Source organism: Myxocyprinus asiaticus, chromosome 1 (assembly GCF_019703515.2).
Source record: "Myxocyprinus asiaticus isolate MX2 ecotype Aquarium Trade chromosome 1, UBuf_Myxa_2, whole genome shotgun sequence".
Lineage (NCBI taxonomy): Eukaryota > Metazoa > Chordata > Actinopteri > Cypriniformes > Catostomidae > Myxocyprinus > Myxocyprinus asiaticus.
In genome coordinates, this window is record NC_059344.1 from 10,260,001 (window position 1) to 10,275,282 (window position 15,282).

The 15,282-nt window shown below is 35.9% G+C and overlaps 1 protein-coding gene across 2 annotated transcripts in view; it reads left to right on the top strand.

The window, feature by feature from the left end:
* The window catches only part of cemip (cell migration inducing hyaluronidase 1), a 204,304-nt gene that overhangs the window by 101,925 nt on the left and 87,097 nt on the right, over positions 1–15,282 (top strand). For both annotated transcript variants that reach the window (XM_051664519.1, XM_051664447.1), the window contains exons 7-10: positions 8,423–8,493; positions 8,619–8,714; positions 11,857–11,978; positions 13,057–13,204. In XM_051664519.1, the coding sequence (XP_051520479.1) occupies positions 8,423–8,493; positions 8,619–8,714; positions 11,857–11,978; positions 13,057–13,204 (437 nt within the window). The remainder of the gene's footprint in view (positions 1–8,422; positions 8,494–8,618; positions 8,715–11,856; positions 11,979–13,056; positions 13,205–15,282) is intronic.

Below are 15,282 nucleotides of genomic sequence, written 5' to 3' on the forward strand. Positions count from 1 at the left end.
GCCAGATGGACAACAAAAAGACAAGTCAATTACAGTCTCTAGTCTGAGAAACAGACTCCTCACAGGTCTTAAACTAGCAGCTTCTAAATGCCAAAGACCTGCATTGCTGCAAGAGGATTCTTGAACAAACAGAAAATTTTAAGAATACAACATTTATGGGGGCCTGGGTAGCTCAGCGAGTAAAGACGCTGACTACCACCTCTGGAGTTCGCGAGTTCGAATCACAGGGCGTGTTGAGTGACTCTAGCCAGGTCTCCTAAGCAACCAAATTGGCCCGGTTGCTAGGGAGGGTAGAGTCACATGGGGTAACCTCCTCGTGGTCACTATAATGTGGTTCGCTCTCGGTGGGGCGCATGGTGAGTTGTGCGTGGATGCCGCGGTGGATGGCGTGAAGCCTCCACATGCGCTATGTTTCTGCGGTAACGCGCTCAACAAGCCACATGATAAGATGCGTGGGTTGACATCTCAGATGCGGAGGCAACTGAGATTCATCCTCCGCCACCCGGATTGAGGCGAGACACTACGCCACCACAACGACTTAGAGTGCATTGGGAATTGGGCATTCCAAATTGGGGAGAAAAAAAATAGAATACAACATTTATTTAAATAGAAATAGCCATTTGTAACATTCTAAATGTCTCTGAATCATCTCTAAACTACATAATGTGCATTGTGACTGAAACACATTCCTATTTCAGGTTTATTCTCATTCATGTATGTCCAAGTATTTTGGCTATTAAGTTAACCTACTGTACAAAACTAAGATAATTCAATATCATAGAGGAGGAAATTTATCCTCTATGATATTGCAGCAATTATACAGATATGGAATAAGATTATAAAGCAAACTGTTATCAACTCCTACATGCCAAATGAATAAAATAAGGCAAAAATAAACATTTCACACAGTGTTTGGTGAGAGATATGATTGATTCAAACACTAAAATGGTTGTTCTGTATATGTATTATTGTATTACAGTTGTAATAATAAAGTCTTAATTAACATTATGGTTATTTAACATATTGAGATATTATTTTTAAGTAAATTGTACATGTGGTATACATCCTTATACATTCTTCATACACTTTTGGCCTCTAGTGGGTGAGGTTTTTCAGACAGAAAAACAGCAGCACAGGGCAGGGAAGTACAGTACAGCACCGTGAGCGTGAGTGTTACCCGCTAGGAAAGTTTATTTTGAACAAGAGGGGTGAACAGTTAGGGAATTTATTACGGCAGTACAATACAGAACTGATGCGGATTGATAGCCCATCTGTGTGTGCGATGGTGCGAGGAACTGGACGGCGAAAAAAAATAATGTTCGGTGAAAATTCAAAAGAAGATCGCAATGTATGTAATTGTAACTATATCAGATATTATTAATAAAACACGGGAACTCATTGCGTGGGCATTTTTTACCTCCATATTTTTAATTTCTGGGATATTTTTGTTAATTTCTGTGGCATTTTTACTCCGAGTCCCCATTCATTTCAGACACTATTGGCATTGTATCTTTCTAAGGTATTTAAAAGTTTGTTTTAGACATATAGTTGCAAGTAAACAAGATATCCCCACATACATGTCAAACTACATTGTGTTAATGTTTGACACATTTAAACATTGCCTACCTTAAAAACAAGTGAAGTTTCATCAGTGGTTAAACATCAGTTTCCTCGTACCTGAATGAACGGCTCCTTTCCAGAATAAAATTAAATATGCAGAAAATCACAGTATTACAGTTCTTGTATAGTGACAGGGCAGAAAGTCTTGAAGCTAGAGAAGAGGACACCGGTGCCCATGATGCTGTGCCCTGCGGGCTTCCGTTGTGCCGTGCACAGCGCGTTTTAGTTTATAATAAGATTTAGCACTTTCTTCTTCCCAAAAAATCTGAAATATTATGTTTTTTTTTTTTTTTTTTTGTAATTGTGGTGAAAAATAACTGTAAGAGAATTTGAATGCTTCATTTTTAATCAACTCAAGTAAAAGTACTATTATTTTTTATATTTAAAAAAAGTAGAAATATTTACTCATGTACTGTACAGTAATTGTAATTCGTTACTTTCCACCTCTGGTCATATGGGATTGGAACAATTTGAGGGTGATTTTCTTTTTCTTTCTTTTCTTTTTTTTTTTTTTTTTTTTTTGCTGTATGTGTGTTCGGCCCTTTAGGTGTATCTACTGTATCAGCTTGGCTGCATATACACTTCCATCTGAGACCAGTGCAACATATTGAAATGGTTTTTGCCAAGAAATTTGGAAAAGGAATTTGCCATAATTGAATATTAATGAAAATATGGCCACCCGCTGAGATCTAAGGCAAATTGTGACAGGGGGTGGTGCAGGTCTTAGTTCTGGGCTGCAAACAGAAACGTTCACATCGCAAACAGTGCAGACATTACCAAGCAGGGGAGATTCACACAGGGTTACTGGGATCTTATCTTGGGAAACTGCAATTAATGTACAGGATGTGGCTTTGCAAGAAAAGTGCCTGCTGAATGATGAAGAACCAACTGAGATTTCCAGCTGAAAGAGACATTTCTCTTTCTTTCACTTCAACCACAAAAACCAACATCACTAGTTTTTATCAAGCAAAGTTTAACAGAATAAATTAATGTTTTCAGTACTCTTAAACATGAATTCCTTATGAGGGGTTTTCGAAGCTGTGTTTCCAGAACATCCAGAAATGTGTCAAAAACAGGAGCTGACTCGACAGCATCTAAATAAGTGGTCCCTAAACCCTGTTCCTGAAGTTCTATTGTAGAGTTTAGGTCCGATTAAACTCTAAAGGCACCTACATACAAGAGAAAGCTCTCATGGAAAGTTTAGCGTAATTTTGAGGGCCTGAAAAAGACAGGTCAGTACAGCAAATTATTGGTGAAGGAATGCCTATGTCAGAGTGCGTTGCAGAAAAATGTAAATTTTGGTTGCATGATGGAGCTTCACTTTCGCAAACCTTCCTCTGCATCATTGTGATGCTCCATCACCACCAATGGACTCACAACATTCTCTTTGCCGTATTCCAGTTTACTTATACAACACACTAGGGCTTGAAAGACCAATAATTTTTAATACTGTATTCGACAAGTCGTCCAGACAAGTAGTCATCCTTACCAAATCGAGTGTTGATGGCAAACTTGCAGCAAACTTGCCGCAAATTCGACATTCATTATTTTACATGTAAATTAGCTTGCTCCATGCCGCAAATATTTGCCAGAGGTTTGCAGCTCTTTACTGGTAGTGTTGCACCTGCAGCAAAACCTTTGGTGACAATGAAGGTTTGCCGGAACGTTCACATTTTTGTAAGGGAACCCTTAGAAAAATCGAGAGTTGATGGCAAATTTGCTGCAAACTTTCCACAAAATTTACAACTCATTATTTTCACATGCAAATGAGCTTGCTCGTCACCGCAAATGTTTGCCAGAGGTTTGCATATTAATTATCCATATTAATTAGCGGTCCACAGTTAGGAGAATACTTTGACTCATGAAAAATACAAGTTATTGTTCACATGAGTGAAGCTTGGCTGTGGTCAGGCCACTAATATCAGCATAGATGTGACAGATGACAACTTTGGAGTAATTAAAATGTTTAATGAACCACCAGGCTACAAATCCAAAATTGGCCCAAAATGCAATGCCTGGGATAGCCATTTGCCCATGTGGTCCAGGGAGAACTTTCAAACTCTCACATTTAAATGGTTTCACATAATGACTTACGTTTCCCCACATACAAACAGAACCACACAACAATACAAAACAGCTCAGCTCAGCAGGCAATGGGATAATGTAATAGAGAACATTTTAATAGGCAATAATTCTACATTTACATTCATATGTACCGTATATAGTGCTCTTACTGCAATTAGTTTTAGGAAAGCAATGAACATATGTTTGCCCTTGCCCTCTTTGATGGCTTTCTGAAGAGAGAGACGGAGACAGAGAAAGAGACTGCAGATGAATGTGGCCCAAATTTGATTTTGTGTGAACCGCAAAAATTTAATCGGAATAAATTTTGATCTGATCTGGATATCTGGATATGTATCTTATTTTTTGCCTTGTGGCTTCAGTATGAACAGTCAGGGTGGAAATGTGCCCTGTGTTATAACTTGACATTCATCATAATTGTGTGCTTTACTTATACTTGGCATGAAAAGGATGGGGGACAGCAAAAACGTCCAGTCGCATAATGCAGAGATGTTAGAGTTAATTAATATGGAGCTCCTTAAATTATTCATATAAAATAAATCTTTAAAATATTATGTATTAATATTTCTTTATGTATTATTATTATTAAATTATAATAATTATTATTTATAGATTATATTTATATGTTTTAGAATTTATATGATCAATAAATTATGATAAATAAATAAAATAATATAATAATAATAAATATAAATTCCATGGTAGGGTCAGTTGGCTTGTGGTGTACATTTCATAGACAGATATAATAAATATACTATTAATTGATCATTCAAAAAAATTAATTTTTTTTAATTAACAAATTAATTAATTACAATATTTTTTTTTAATTTCCAGTTTTAAAATAAAGTAAATAATAATTTATAATTGTGTTATAATTTGTATTACTTTTTATTATAATTTATACATTTAATAAAATAAAATAGTCTCAGGTTAGGGTGTTTTATGCATGCAGCTCTGTTTAGGAGTGTCGCCTATTCAAACCAGTGTGTAATATGGGCCACATTTTAAAATTCATGTGAAAAACTTCACGTCAAAATCAGATTTTTGCAGAAAATCGAAATTGGACTCTTTTGTTTGCGATACATAGATCAAGATAAAGCTTTTTTCCTCCAAATATCTGCATTGTCACATGGTGTGACCATCGCATGCATGGAGAACACTCATGGCGCCTCTTGAAGAAAATTGTCCTGATAATGTGTCAGTCAGTCTGGTTCTTTCTGAAGCGAGCAGGGGCTGATGGAAAGCTCTTTTGTTGAAATTATCCAGGCCTCCCTGAGAATCGCAAGCCACCAGTCACACCTTAAGTCAACACCACTTACAGCTGTGAAAGTCAGAATGTTTGTCTAGGAGAGATATCTTATTCACAGCTACCTCCTGTCTGCCTCATACTGTCTTTCCCTCTCTCTCTCTCTCTCTCTCTCTCTCTCTCTTTCTCTTCTGACTTATTTGTCACATATATCCTACTAGGTCCAAAATAAATGCAGGGCTCTCGAGACGTAGTTCCAAACTATGTTTACTTGACACAGTGTTCTAAAAACGTCGTGACTTCAAGTGTTTATGACACTTCAAGTGTCTCTTTGAAGTGAGACACTCCAAAACAGTCTAATGTACGTGTACATAGGCGCCTCCTAAGAAAGGCTGTTATAATAAGTCTACCTTGGACAGATTGAATTCAATTGCAAAATGGATTGCTTTGGATTTTATTAATTATTTATTATTATAGTAATTATTTTAAAAGCATTATATATATATTGCTGTAAATTAGGGGTATAACAGTTCAGTTTTCTCATGATTTGGCTTTAATTTTTCAAAGAGTTACTTTCTACCACATTCATTGCAAGACAAAAACAGATATAGGATCAGTTCTGTTTTCACTGTCAAAGACACTGTCAACCAGTAACTACCATGAGTGTTCAACAGCACAGAATCCGAAGATGTGTTAAAAAAGCAAGAGAGATGTATCCAATATTTGTTCCAAAACTGCTCCATTGACAAATCAGTATTTTACCCTCTTTAGCATTTTGTTGTTAAGTAACGCAGATCTAATAGACGTCTCAATGCCATTAATGCAGGTATCAGGATATTATTTTATTCTGTTATTCCAGTTGTTGTGACAAGCTTATATCTCTGTTTAGCTTTTCAAAAGGGTTTGACATAGATTTGTGCTGATGAATGACTCTCATGTGAGATTGAGAATGTGCATATTTGAGTGAGACCCAGCAAGTGTGCACATACTGAGCGCGGACTGACCGCAACTCTCATGAAACATCAGCAATACTCAGATACTATTTACTCTTTACAACCTTTTGCAGTTTATTTCCAACTGTACTATGATTCAGCGATACAAAGAATTAAAAATGCACACTTTACAATATATACATATATAATAAATATATTTTTGATATTGACAACAGAATGTGGGCTGCAAAAAGATGGTACAAGGGCCACATGCGGGCCGCACATTAAGTAGTGCTGGTCCAATCAATGCTTTACTCGTCTGCCTCAATAATGTAATGTATTTTAATAATCTGAATGATTATATTTATTATATTCTATTTCTAATTATTTAAATATAATTTTCTCTAATTGTTTAATCATATATTTAATTATTTTTAATTGGGGGCCTTTCTCTGAAAATATTGATAAGCGATTAATTTGATTAATTTATCTGTATATACTGTAATTAATTTGATTTAAAAAAAATTGATTGACAGTCCTAGTTTAAATCCCAATGCAAGGATGAGAATCTGACTCTCAATAATGTAAATGGGATCAATCAATCAAATATTCAAACAGACTATTAAACAAATGATCAATGATTTTTATACACCTTTGAACAACTTATACCTTAGTGGGAATGCCACGGACATGGAAAAACTCAAAATACCAGTGAATACTACATTTATATATTTTAGGCCTGGGAAAAAAACAAACAAACATGGAAATTAATTAAATCTTAACAGACATGGATATTGATAAAAACATCACTGAAATACTTCAGTGAAATAGATTTTGGTCTTGTGTAGAGTAAAACTTGCTTGCAAGCCATAAAGAAATCAGTCTTTAAGCCAGTTGTTCATTTTAGTCAGTTAATTTCGGTCTAAATAATTCATTTGTGAATCTGTCTGAATCAAAATGAATCATTATCCAGTAATCAAAAACTACTGGATAGGACATGGAAATGCATTGGTCAAAAAGCACTGAACCACAAAAACGTCATTGTTGTGACTCCAGAACTCCATGTGGAACCAAAATATGAGCTCTTCAGCTACTTTCTTGCAGAGGCCAGATTATCCAGAGGAAAACTTGACAGGGGCCAAACTTTTTTCCATATTTATCCTGGCAGATGCTTTCATTGTAACTGAAATGTTAACACAAAAAAAAAAAACTAAACATTATTAGTAATACAAAGCATTAAAATAGTCAGGAATATTCAGCTGACATTTTTTAAGGTCTGGCCATAAATTCCTTCTAAAGATCTGGCTAAAGAACAAACATGACCTCATACTTTAAAAAAAAAAAAAAAAAAAAAAAAAAAAATGGTTTTTGAAGAACTTTGAAAATAAAAACATATTCATAATTGTAACAATGTAGGGCTATTTGTATACAAATTCTGAAAACCGAGGAAGAACATTCATATCTGCTAAAGTCTCTATGTCGTCTCTATCTTTGACAATATCCACCTCCATGATAAAACAATGGCAATCTCTCTTTTTACATAAAATGAATGTTAAACTGAAAAAAGATAAAATGTCTGTTCTTTATTTTTCTTTATTATCCTCCCATTCAATGTGGAGGAAAATTTGCCTTTCCATATTCTGAATTTGTGCAGGAGCCAGATGCTTGTATATACTCATTGCTAAACAGGGAACAAACTGATTTGATGATGTTCAGGATTGAGAATGCTGACACACTTCTGTATATTGAATGTATGCAGGTTCAGTGGCGCTTCACGTTATCACTTTTAACGAGCAGTACAGACTGTGAACTGATGAGACACAAGCAAACTTTTCTGTGCATTTTCTTTAGTGGTTCTGTTTTTATCATTGATTTATCTTTTGCAAAGCTGACATCACTTCTGTAACAACTGCTGTGACGTATATCTTTAAGTCCAGTTTTGACTGCACCCAGCAGCTAAGCAATTTGCATAAATACAGTTGATTGAATAAGACATGATTAAATATGCTCACCTAAAAGTTGCTGGTTCATGTTTCGGAGAGCAGTGTAATTGAACTAAGCCCAGACAACCTTAAACACGCATGCTCCAGTGTGGAACTGGACAAAGGGTCGCTTCTGATGACCGCTGATGCTGTTGCACACGCAGCTGAGTATTATTAAACTCACCGCTGAGTTTTGCGATGAGAGTGCTCGGATGTTTCAGACTGCGACGCAATTTTATCAAAATCATTTGGAGGGCCAGATAAAAGTGATCGGTGGGCCGGATTTGGCCAGTTGACTAGCCCTGCTCTATTGCTTATGATGGAATGATCAGTGATTTTTGCTGCACATACAGTATTTGACTGAAAAACTAAATAATGCCTTTGTTAAAAAGAAAACGGGACATAATGCGTAATGCATGTACATTGCCACTGTGATGTAATGCTTATGGTCAGTAATATTTTCAAATAATCAGCATTCTGCAAGTATCACTAAAAGTGCATTTTGGACCCTGCTCACATATCCTCTGCTCTTTTCAAAGCGTGTGTGTGTTTATCTGCAGGCATCCTTGGAGTTTTATTACAGTGAAGGGCGATGCCTCGTCTGCGGTCGAGGATCACGCTATCTATCAGGGTGAGACTCTTCTGCCCACTTATTTGCTCTGCAATGAAAACAAACACTGCAAAAGAAAATATCTTAAAACTGACCCGCTTCTCTTCTGATGTTGAACTTTTCTGTGTGCCTGTATGTGTGTTCAGGAACCAAGGCTTCTTCTGAGGCAAGGAGCTCACGGGTGTTCCAGTCAGGTTACGGAGAGCATTTTAACATCACCACCATCAGTCAGTGGGTACAAGGTACAAACACACCTTACCATGTTTATAAATCATGCCAATGACCAAGCCCACACACAATCTGCAGAACAGATGTTTTTATTTTTTTTTATTGCCAACTGGAAGCATTATTAAAGGAATATTCCGGGTTCAATACAAGTTAAGCTCAATCAACAGCATTTGTGGCATAATGCTGATTACCACAGAAATTAATTTCGACTTGTCCCTCCTTTTCTTTAAAAAAAGCAAAAATTGAAGTTACAGTGAGACACTTACAATGGAAGTGAATGGGGCCAATCTTTGGAGTGTTTAAAGGCAGAAATGTGAAGCTAATAATTTTTATAAAAGCACTTACATTCATTCTTATGTTAAAACTCATGTTTTATTTAAGCTGCAAAGTTGTTTAAATTGTCATTTTTACAGTCATTTTAGGGTTTATGGCTTGTTGACAACATCGTCATGGCAATGAAGTTGTAAAATTGACTATAACTTTACACAGAAAAGGTTAGTATGTGATTTTCTTATCCTAAAGTCATGTTTACACGCATATCCTTTATCTTGTGGCTATACTTTTGAAACGGTGAATATCTTAAAAATTGTTCAAAAATTGGTCCCCATTCACTTCCATTGTACAGTAAGTGCCTCACTGTAACCCAGATTTGTGCTTTTTTTAAAGAAAAGGAGGAGCAAGTAAAAATATACTTTTGTGGTAATCAATATTATACCACAAATGTTGTCGATTGAGCTTAACTTCTATTGAACCCAGAATATTCCTTTAAGTGAGGCAAAATATATCATATGTCACCTGGTTAAAACTCAGGTTAGGATTCAAGTAAATGATGTCGATGACACATTTTGGTTGTTTATCTCATCTTAAATTACGTCTACAATGCTCTATTTTTAAAAAAAAAATTTTTAAGAGCAAGGTGCAAACACAAAATATCACGAAGGAGGTTTACCTGTAGGATGTGTAAATGGAGCTAATCAGGATGCAAAGTGCATGTGACACTGTAGATTTGGTTCATCTCCACTTCCCATTTCTTCACTTTATTCCTTGCATCCCACAGTCCTTGGCACTGTTAACTAATGTCTGCATGGCATCTGTCTGTCCACCACCGGGTCCCAGCAGCTCAATTAGCAGCCCAACACTTCCACCTGTATATCCTAAACCAGTGTCTCACTTTCACAATCTAACGAAACTTCCCCATTCAGATGCTGCCATCTGGTTATTCATCACCAAAGTGATAATTTAGTTAACAAGTGTGCAAGATCTTATTATAGGCAGAGAATTAACTAATTTAGATGTATAATTAAAGTCTTGCTGTATGATTACGGTGCACAGATGGAGAAAGGCGAAATGTATTCTGGAAGACCAGAAACATAATGGGCATTTATAAAGTTTGAAATTTTGTGGCTTTCAGTCCATGTCTGTTTGCTTTGAGGCCATCTGCTAGTGTACTCCTTAAAGTTGACCAAACTTACTTTTAGCAGATTTATGCATTTAAAATGTACAGCCTTTCTCTTCCAATAGATCATCTCCTGCTTTGGGGCATATACCTGTCCAAATTTTTGTCCAGTAAAATGCTCTTGTCCTGCCTCCACCTCTGAATAGCTATAGCAAGTAGCAAGTCTTTGGCAAATCTTTGGCCATGTTCGGACAGGACTACTAAGCTTACTGCTTATTGCATGGGGAGAAGTAAACACTATATACTTTCTTTTTAAATAGTATGTAAAAACAGTACACACTGTGCACGAAAAATACTTTAAACAGAAGTATACTACAGTAGTGTTGTATCATGGCCTCATTACTTTGCATGTTTAATTCTGCGAGTGACGTCCAGTTATATTCAGGGAGGGGGGCATGGTTATTTTGCATTTATTTTATTTATTATCATTTTAGGTCACCACTTGATGTTCAAAGTAAAATCTGGGTCCTGAAGAAAAACCAGTTGAGAACCACTAGATTTAAGGAATATTAGGGGTTCAATACAAGTTAAGCTCAATCAACAGCATTTGTGGCATAATATTGGTTACCCCAAAATGTATATTTGACTTGCCCCTCCTTTTCTTAAAAAAAAATAAATAAATAAAAAATCTGGGTTACAGTGAAGCACTGTCAATGGAAGTGAATGGGGCACATTTTTAAACGTTAAAATACAGACAAAAGTTTAGCCACAAGACATAAACAATTTGTGTGTAAACATGATTTCAGTGTGATAAAATCACTTACTAACCTTTTCTGTGTGAAGTTATAGCCAATTGTACAACTTCATTGCCATGACGATGTCAACAAACCCTAAAATGACTGTAAAAATGTCAATTTAATCAACTTTACAGCTCAAATAATACATGAGTTTTAACAGAAGAATGAATGTAAGTGCTTTTATAAAATTATAAGCTTCACATTTCTGCCTTTAAACTCTCTAAATATCGGCCCCATTCACTTCCATTGTAAGTGCCTCAATGTAACCTCAATTTTTGCTTTTTTTTAAAGAAAAGGAGGGACGAGTCAAAATTAATTTTTGTGGTAATCAACATTATGCCACAAATGCTGTCGACTGAGCTTAACTTGTATTGAACCCGGAATATTCCTTTAAGTAATACTTTATGGTACATTGTAAAACACATTTTGAGTGACTGTACAGTGCAACCAAAAGCATATGGTTTTAGCAAGTAGTATGACAGTATGTAATATACAATAAATCAAAATACACACTACAGTATGACATCAAAAAATCCACAGTAAATGCCCTACCACACTCTTGGAGTGGATTCTAAGAGCTCTTTTGCATCGGAGGGCTCTTTTTAATTTATTGTAGCCTCTAATAATTAGTATCCCACGTACAGCGTGAACTCTTATTCAGATTTATCCTGGTCATAGCAGAGAGATAAGGTGAATGTCTTTTGTTTGCATGGCTTACATCGGTGTTGTTTTATTTTGTTTGATTTCAATAAAGTGCAACAAAAGTAGGCTGAATTCCAAGGAGGCTTAGCTGTGCAGGCAGGAAAACAGGAAGGATGAACTGCAATTATCTCTGCATAAATACGCTTTGACAGGCAGAATTGCAAAACAGGAAGATTAAAGATGTAAATGAGACTAATATCTACAGAGCCTGTCTGCAGCATTCTTGTGCTTTAATGTGTGAGTTTGTGTGTGTGTGATTAGAAGCTGAGTGGACAGAGTGGTTTAACCGCGATGACGAGAGGGGGTCAGGGGACTGGGAGAAACTGTCCGAACTCCACAAAGCTTTTCCAGAGCGTCTGTGCAGTAACCCCTTAGATATTGAGGTAAGCATACATGTGTGTTTACATAGGCTATGTTCGGAAGGGAATACCAGCTTACTATTTACTGAAAACTGCAAATTATACAGTACTGTTTTTTTTTAAGAATATTATGTGAAACAGAATATATTTTGCAGCCATACATTTTTCAAACAGCAGTATACTACATTATTGTAGTTATATTTATATTACAGTATATTTAGTGGTTATTTTTAAAACTAAGTTAAAAATCCCTGCTGATTTACTTCCAGTTCATTCGTCACACTGGAAAAGCACACTGCTTCCGATATTGCCGTTAATACCAATACCAATATTAATGAAAAAAATACTAATATTGGTAGAAATGTTCACCAATATATCATGTATCTCTCAATAAATCAAGTTTTGACATTAAAGGGATAGTTCACCCAAAAATGAAAATTCTTTCATCATTTACTAACCCTTATGCCATCCCAGATGTGTATGACTTTCTTTCTTCTGCTGAACACAAATTAAGATTTTTAGAAGAATTTCTCAGCTCTTTTGGTCCATACAATGCAAGTTGATGGGTGCCAAAATTTTGAAGCTCCAAAAATCACACAAGTCAGCATAAAAGTAATCCATGTGACTCCAGTGGTTAAATCAATGTCTCCAGAAGCGATTTGATAGGTGTGGGCGAGAAACAGATCAATATTTAAGTCTTTTTACTATAAATTCTCCTCCCTGCTCAGTCAATCTCCACATTAACTTTCACTTTCACATTCTTCTTGTGTTTTTGGTGATTCACATTCTTCATGCATACTATTGCATGTATTGGGCAGGGAGAAGAATTTAAAGCAAAAATGGACATAAATATTGCTCTGTTTCTCACCCACACCTATCATATCACTTCAGAAGATATGGATTTAACCACTTGTTTCACTTGTATTGTATGGACCTACAGAGCTGCAATATTCTTCTAAAAATCTTCATTTGTGTGCTGCAGAAGAAAGAAAGTCATACATATCTGGGATGGCTTAGAGGGTGAGTAAATGATGAGAGAATTTTCATTTTTGGGTGATCTGTTCCTGTAACTGTATTTAAAACTGTCCTTCTTTGCCTTCAGGCAGAAACTCTTGACGGCATCCCTGCCAACATGACAGGAGAAGTTTTCTCCAAGTTTGACAGAAACTACGGCTTTGTGTGCCTCAACAAAGACCAAGTGGACAGGATTTGCCACAACTACCATGTGCGTTTCCTGTGCGGCAAACTTGGTAGGTTTAAAGCAATCTGCTCTTTGCTTCCAGAGAAACACTTGGCAGAATACAATTATCCATGTTAGCAATGTGTGTGCATATGTATGTATTAAAGGTATTGTTCACCCAAAAATGAAAATTCTGCCATCATTTATTCCCCGTCATCCTGTTCTAACCACACATTACTTATTTTTTCTGGGGAACAAAAAAGAAGTTTAGCAGAATGATCACGCTACTGTTTTCCAAACAATGAAAGTAAATGGGTATGGACACTGTTGACTTCCAAAAAGTACATAAAGTGCCATAAAAGTATACCATGTGACTCGTGGGATATATCCCATGTCTTCTGAAGTCATGAAATAGGTTTGTGTGTGAAACAGACTGAAATTACCAGAGAAACAATTCCCTGCACCGTAGCTCACAAATCTCATTTGCACTTTCTCATAGTCAACCTTGGTGCTTTAAAGGAATAGTTCACCCTAAAATTAAAATGTTCTCATTATTTACTCACCCTCATGCCTTCACAGATATGTATGACTTTCTTTCTTCTGCTGAACACAAAGGAAGATTTTTAGAAGAATATCTCAGGTCTGTTGGTCCATTCAATGCAAGTGAATGGTGGCCAGAACTTTGAAGCTCCAAAAAGCACATAAAGGCAGCATCAGCGTAATATATACCACTCCAGTGGTTAAATCCTTGTCTTTTGTAGTGATGATAGGTGTGGGTGAGAAACAGAGCAATATTTAAATCCTTTTTTAGTATAAATTCTTCTTCCTGCACAGTAGATGAAGAAGGTGAAGAATGTGAATCGCCTAAAACAAAAGAAGAAAATGAAAATGGAGATTTATAGTAAAAAATGGACTTAAATATTGATCAGTTTCTCACCCACACCTATCATATTGCTTCTGAAGACATGAATTTATCCACTGGATTCGTATGGGTTACTTTTACATTGAGTTTATGTTATTTTTGGCACTACAAAGTTCTGGCCACCATTCACTTGCAGAGTGTGGACCTACAGAGCTGAGATATTCTTCTAAAAATCTCAATTTTTGTTCTGTAGAAGAAAGAAAGTCATACTTCTGGGATGATGTGAGGGTGAGTAAATGAAGAGAGAATTTTCATATTTGGGTGAACTATCCCTTTAAGATGCAATGTGCCAGGTTTGACATCAAGGATGCCAAATGCAACTGAATAATAACTTAAATCTTAAATTAAATTTGTATGGAACAGAGCAGTGTGAATAGTTCACAGTGCATTCGAAATAAGAAAGAAAGTCATACGGATTTGGAACAACAGGAGGGTGAATAAATGATGGCAGAGTTAAAATTTTTGGGGTGAAAAAACCTTTCAAATTTGAGAATTTACAACTATGCACATCTTTGGGTTTTTGTGGGCACAAGGTCACATGACACGGCCGCATTCCATCGTTTCCATGCAACAAACATTTGGGGAATTTTTAGAGTTCATAACACAGCAACCCAAGGAATTTGGTTTATATAACTAGATCCTAATATCACATGGATTAAAAGATCTGTTTCGAATAATTTGTCTTGGATTCAAATCTCCCAGGTTCATGGTTTAACTTAATCTTAACCTTATCTCACCCAATGCCTCACAGAGGTCTTTAACAGAGTTTGAAAAATTCAAAATGAACCCTATTTACTTGCTTAAAGTATGCTTCTGGTTTTATTGTACATGATTCATCTGTGCACATATTTTTGAATAATAAAAAATAAATTTTTCTTCGTACCGTGTTACCGAAATGTAATAACTTGCTCGGCCTCTGAAACGACGTTCCTTTTTTTTGGCTGATTTCACGAATCCCTTGTATTTTTCAACCCCTCAGCTCCAACCATCCGACTCCATTCCGCTATGTAACACTCACAATTTTTTACAGTCTAATCATTTCTTGAGAGACAAAATATAATCCAGATTCCCGCCCTATATACTGTTTCACTTCAAAATATGTCCAATTACTAAAGTAAGATGGGTTGTGAATAGCATTTCACTTTGACTTTAACACCATGGCAAACAGTCTTTTCACTCATTTGAGTTTCAGTCAGAAGTAATGACTTTTTAATTATTATTATTGT